The sequence below is a fragment of the Telmatherina bonti genome (assembly GCF_933228915.1).
Source record: "Telmatherina bonti genome assembly, chromosome: 5".
NCBI lineage: Eukaryota > Metazoa > Chordata > Actinopteri > Atheriniformes > Telmatherinidae > Telmatherina > Telmatherina bonti.
Window position 1 is genome coordinate 36,001,256 of NC_136623.1, and position 6,000 is coordinate 36,007,255.

Consider the following 6,000-nt stretch of genomic DNA (forward strand, 5'->3'; position numbering starts at 1 on the left):
CTCTTCTCTTCTCTTCTCTTCTCTTCTCTTCTCTCCTCTTCTCTTCTTTCTGAAGCCCAGTAAAGTCAGTGTGTGAACACAGTAGATTTGCAGGTTTGCCCACCACCGCTTTCAGACAAACAGTGTTTTCTTTCCACTCTCTGAAGACTCAAACTGCATGAATCAAATATCCAAAAATGTGTCTTTCAGGAGAAAATACTGTTCTGTAGTCACCTTAATGTCACCAGTTTGGCTAAGCACAATAATCAGCAAACTGAAACACGTTTTTGGAAAGTCAAGCTGTTGTGAATCTGAGAGTGATGAGCAGCATCCTGTAGCTCGATGCACACTGGAAAAGTCTGTGTCAGCTGGAGCTCGGTGGAGAGAATCGCAGCATGTGGGTGGAAGTTTTCTCGTAGCTATTTGTGACACAAAATGCCTCAGGACTGCACAGTCACTCTGGTATGTGGGATTTCCAGGTTTCAAATAGGCTCTGCTACGGTAGGAAGGCAGGAACAGGCGGTAAAGAGAGGAAACAAGGGAGGGAGAAGTCACTCGGGGCTTTCACGGAATATTTTTGCATTTTTTTTTAATACTGCTGTCAGTCTAACCAGCTGTTCATAAAAGTCATTAATATAACAGGTGGCAATGCCAACATAGAGGCAGAACAGAAGCACGAAAACATCCTCATATAATGAAGATTAATTCCAAACTCCACTTTTTCACTGAAACAGCATCCAAAATTACTAAAATATTACTTTAAAAAAGTGCAGCTATAAAATGTCATTTACTGTAGACATGATGTAACTTCCAGACAGCTGCGGCAGGCCGTGATAAATGCCTGAAAGCAGCTTCACTGCTAACGAGCATTTCCACTTGGACTTGCCTTAGGGACAATTACGCTGACTATTAGAGCTAATCCACATCAGATCAGGTCCCGATCAAGACCTGCAGCTTACTGCAGCATGACACAGCGTGTAGAGTCATTAAATGGCGAGGCAACTTTCTGATTTGTACAATCTTTACTCTGTTTGTGAACATGATGGATCTTCATAGAGTTTTCTGCCATGACAGTCCTGGTCCTGAACAGAAAGTGAAATATTTGGGAAGCATTTACACCATGTAGTCCAGAAAACTTGGTAAAATTGGGACTTGGTTAGGATGAACATACTGAAACAAACCAGACCTGTGAGCGCTCTGCTTGTGTTTCAGGCCTCTGCTAGAAAACTGAGTTTATCCCCCAAAAATCCAAACACGTCTTCCTTTTTCAATTTCTGGAATTTCCTTCAAATTAAATCAAAATCTGTTCATTAACTTTCTGAGTTAAGTTGCTAAAAGACAGACAGACTGACAAAGCAATGTCTTACTATTTATTCCACAAGGTGATTCCTTTTTGTTATGTTTTACATGACGTGTAGAATATTTCAGTCCAGATTTAGAGTCTGGGTTCAGTGGTTCTTCATCCTGGCTCTCAGGACCCCTGTCCAGCATGTTTTAAATATTTCCCTACTTCGACACATCTGACTAAAATCAATGGTTCATAAACAGACTTTCAAACAACTTGACAAGAAGTTTAAATAATCTGAATGAGGTGTGCTGGAGTTGGAAACATCTAAACCATGCAGGCCAGTTGTTCCCAGGACTGAGAAGCACTGATCTAGTTATTGTTGTTTTTAAGCAGGACCTGATGTGACCTCCTCAAGTTCCCCAGAGGAGCTGCCATTCAGCATGTTGCCAATCAGAAACCAACTTCAGCATCGTGCACGTAGGCGTCCATCTGAACTACGTCACACAACGCATCAAAGTGTCTTCTTGACTGAAATCCATCTATATCTTTAAGCTTCCTCCCTGTTTGTTCGCTTTTTGTTCCAGTCTAAGAATAAACTGCTATTTGTGGGTAAAAGTCGTGTAGGAGCTTCTGAACGTTACTTGGAAAGAAACTATTCAGCACAGCAAGAGGCTACGGGGTGAGGAAGGGGGGTGTATTCTGATTAAATCATTTGTTTCCAACTACATCTGTTCTTATTTACGGAAACAGAAACGTATGTTGTTTATCTTATCTGAGCAAACATGTCGTTGGCCAGAATATACTTTGGGGACAGAAGCAGAGTTTGCTCCTCTGGAAAAGGTGTTATGTGAAAATAAGTTTGATCCGATCATAAACAACCCGAAGGACACGAAAGTTTGTCATGCACGTTGTGTCCAAACACTTGCAGCAGTGTGGTCAGCAGCAGCACATCTGAGGGGTGGATCATCCTGCAGGATGAGTCACCTGTTGCGCCTGCTGTCGGTGCGCCAACGTGCCGGAGGAAAACATTCCCAGACTCCGTTATGTGAGGAAGAGGAGGAAGAGATGAAGAGTTCTAGCTTTTGCTTGACGTTAGCGAGGAAAGCGGGTGAGCTCCTGTCAGTCACCAAGCTGAGAGTTTGTTAGAAAGAAGTTTGAACTCACCACTCGCAGCTCCGGACCACGGCAGCAGCGAAAGGAAAATGCCAGATAAGAGAGGAGCCCACAGAGATGAAGAGCAGCACGCGCGACCCTGCATGTTTCCGTGTTTTCCCAACAAACTTCTCATTCACGTCCAAAGTAAAAGCAGCCAAAGTCCAGAGAAGGCAGCAGGGGTTTGGGTTGGTGTGTCCGCTCTGCTGCGCGCTCCTTTCTGCTCAACAGCTGGAGAGTCAGGGCTAAACCATCCACACACACACACACACACACACACTCACACACACACACACACACACACACACACACTGCTCTGGCAGGAAGCTAGAAGAGGGAGTGTGAATTCTCTCTCTCTCTCTCTCTGTATGTGTGTGTGTGTGTGTGTGTATATGTGTTGGGGGGGGGGGGGGGGGGGGGCTCTAACCACCCAAATACTGGAAATCGGAACAGTAAACACCGTTTAAAACATGCATAATCTAACTGCAGTGAAAAGTGTCCAAGCAGCTTTCTGGAACATCACAGTGCCTCCACTGAGCTGCTGGGAGGCCTGGACAAACAGTGGCTGCACAGAGAGGCTGAGAAATGCACTGCTAGTCACATATCATGAAGAAATGGAAATATCCAAAGTGCATTTAGAAAATAAAGCTTTCAAATATAATCTGATTCATTCATCATTCAATCATTCATTCTGTGGCAGACAGAGCCACCAGTGGGTCCCTGTACCTAAATTATAATTATTTTCAGGTTTGGTTTTGATTCCTAATTATTTGTACTTAGTACTGCTAATATTCAGAGGCTTGTGAAAAGTGTGTTTATCTGATGAAGAGATGTTGATTTATTGTTCGAAAGTGTAAAGTTATCCAGCAAGATGTAGTGTCAAACTGCGACCAACAGAGGGCGTGTTCACTGCGCTGTGTTCAGCTAAGCTTGTTTCATCCTCCACGAGAAGCCAGAACTTTTTATTTTGTTCTCGAGGCTCCGAGAAGAAAATGACGTCATTTTGTTCTCGCGGACGCGTTTGAAGACAGTTGTCGACACATCGGGCTGGCAGAACTTTTTTCTTGCGGGGCTCTGAGAAGTATCGTGTGATTGGTTGGACATGTGAGGTGGGCGTGGTTAACACGGAGAAAGCATGAAGCTGAGTTGCTGCTTCCGCGTTTTTACTGTTGCAGGTAAAACGGATTGTTTTGATAAAACATCTGATAGAGGTGGTGAGAAAGTACCAACATTTTTACATGTGGCAATAAAACACTCGGACCCAGCCGCATGCACGACCCGCCCTGCCGCGGACGAAGTTGCTCGTTAAATATGAAACTAGAAACTCAGAGAGCGGAAACCTCCGCCAAGCACAATGTTAAAGAATCCTTTTAAAAAATTCCTGGATCCAAACGGTGATCCGGATCACCACCAGAATTTAATCACTTCTTCATTTTTAGATTTCCAACAGCTCTTGAAATTTTTATAAAAATCTATCTGTAACCTTTTGAATTGTCTTGAGCCGGTAAAAACATAACCTCCTTGGTGGCGGTAACAACCGGGTTCATTGCTCATAAAGCAGACATCGCCCCCGCAGTGATCCCTCCTCGCTACAGACCTGCTTCTCCTGGAGATGGATGGACCTGACCAACAAGACGTTTTTTCTTGTTCTTGCAGCCTCGAGAGCAAGAACTCAGTTCTTGCTTCTCATGGAGTATATATCAAGCTGTGATGACGGAATTATCGCTAGATCAGAACACATAAGCTGAAGCCATTGTATGTGTGTGGCAAGCTGTGGCATTAAAACATATATTCTCTGTAACTCTTTGCTGTTACTGTTTGCAGGTAAGAATGGAGAGTGGGAACTGTGCAATTGATTGCTAAATATGTTAAAGGTGTGTTTATATTTCAGGTTTTATGTGTTATGGTGTATAAATGTTGCTTTTTCATTCAACGGTACAAGCTAAAAATGGCTAGTTACCCTCGGGATCCACTGAACGTGGAAACGCCACTGAAAAAAGGACTGGTTTTACCAGCTGCGCTGCGATGCATTTCTGCAGCAGAAATATACTGCAACAATGATCGCAGTATGAACGACAGACGAGGCAGAGGACTCTTAATGTGATTGCTATGTAAATACATACTCACATATACAAAGTCACTTCTAAGCCAAATGCAGGAAGTGACTTTTTTTTGTAGTCCGCTTCCTGTATTTGGTCCACTTGAAATGGGGCGAGACCTGTATTTGTTGGCAGACAACGTTTCTTTGGTCTGAATTGGAATTCATTTGGTGCACCGAACGAAGCCGGCTTTCCGAGCAAAACAGACGAGTCAAAAAGGCTGTGTGAATGAGTGTGAATGGTTATTCATCTCACTGTGTCGCCCCTGTGATGGACTAGCAACCTGTCCAGGGTGGACCCTGCCTCTCGCCCAATAATTGCCGGGATAGGCTTTAGTTTCCCACACTCTGAATTGGACTAAACGGTTCGGAAAATGGATGGATGTTTTAAGATATTTTTATAGACCCTTAAAGCTTTGTTAAACGTGGTGAACCCCTGCAGTCTATCAGAAGCTGTCTTAAGGCACATGTTCACCAGGATATTCCAGATGACTTGGTATATTTGGATGGGGAGTTACTAAAAATTTTCACATCGCACATGACTCAAGCAGATCAAACCACCTCAAGGACATCACTGCTGTCTGTAAGGGTTGATATTCCACGAAACTACCACTGACCAGGAAGGAAAGGGAAATCTATCCGTCAGGGCTGAATACATCTTGTTTAATGCAAGGAAACAATGGAGCAATAATAAATGCTGGTGTGGGGTTTCTGGTTGTATTTTGGTGATTAAGCAGTATGAGCAGCAAGAGAGGTAGCCAGGTCCAACATGTTGCTCTGCATAATTTCTTCTCTTTTGTTCAATAGATGATCCGTTTTCTTTCACACTGCAAGCGGACTGCACCAGGCTTCACTTGCAAGTGAACCAAAAAATGGACAACAATTTGCTTCTTTGTCAGCAGAATGACAGCTGAGCATTCACACTGCTCCAAATGAACTGGAATATCCGAACCAGAAATGTATCAGTTTGTTTAACGCAGACCAAATAGCACTCGTGTGAATGCATATTACTGTGGGAGCTAACGGCTCTGCAAAATATGCTACATGCTACCTACTTACATCAGCCAGTGACTCCTGCAAGTCCTGTCAGTTTTGATGAAGATTTAAGTTTGATGGGTTTGAGTTTAAAGTCCCTTCAGGAAATGAGTCTGTACAGGACTTAATAAACTCAATGATGAAAGTTCAGCAGCACTTTATGTTTGTTTTGAGAATTTGCTTCTCAGCAGAGTGATCGACACAGAGCTTGTTGCAGAGTCATAACCTGACAGCTGTTCAACAGACCAGACAGAGCGGCACACTGCTGAAAACATTGTGAATGTCCTTTCCACGGAAACTAAATGGAAAAGTGACAGCATATCTGTCTGACTATGCTAGCTATATGCAGTTAGCCAACACCTGCTGGGAGTGGAGGTATTCAAAGAATGAATTGTATTTTAGCTTTAAATGTCCATCCCTACTACACATGATCACATGGATACCATGA

The 6,000-nt window shown here is 43.4% G+C and overlaps 1 protein-coding gene across 2 annotated transcripts in view; it reads right to left on the reverse strand.

Moving 5' to 3' along the window:
- The window catches only part of tgfbr2b (transforming growth factor beta receptor 2b), a 41,614-nt gene extending 38,959 nt beyond the window's left edge, over positions 1–2,655 (reverse strand). Inside the window, exon 1 of one of the 2 annotated variants that reach the window (XM_079240713.1) lies at positions 2,432–2,655. In XM_079240713.1, the coding sequence (XP_079096839.1) occupies positions 2,432–2,555 (124 nt within the window). In that variant the 5' untranslated portion in view covers positions 2,556–2,655. The remainder of the gene's footprint in view (positions 1–2,431) is intronic. The other variant, XM_079240714.1, reaches the window with a different exon arrangement.
- Positions 2,656–6,000: the final 3,345 nt, after the last annotated feature.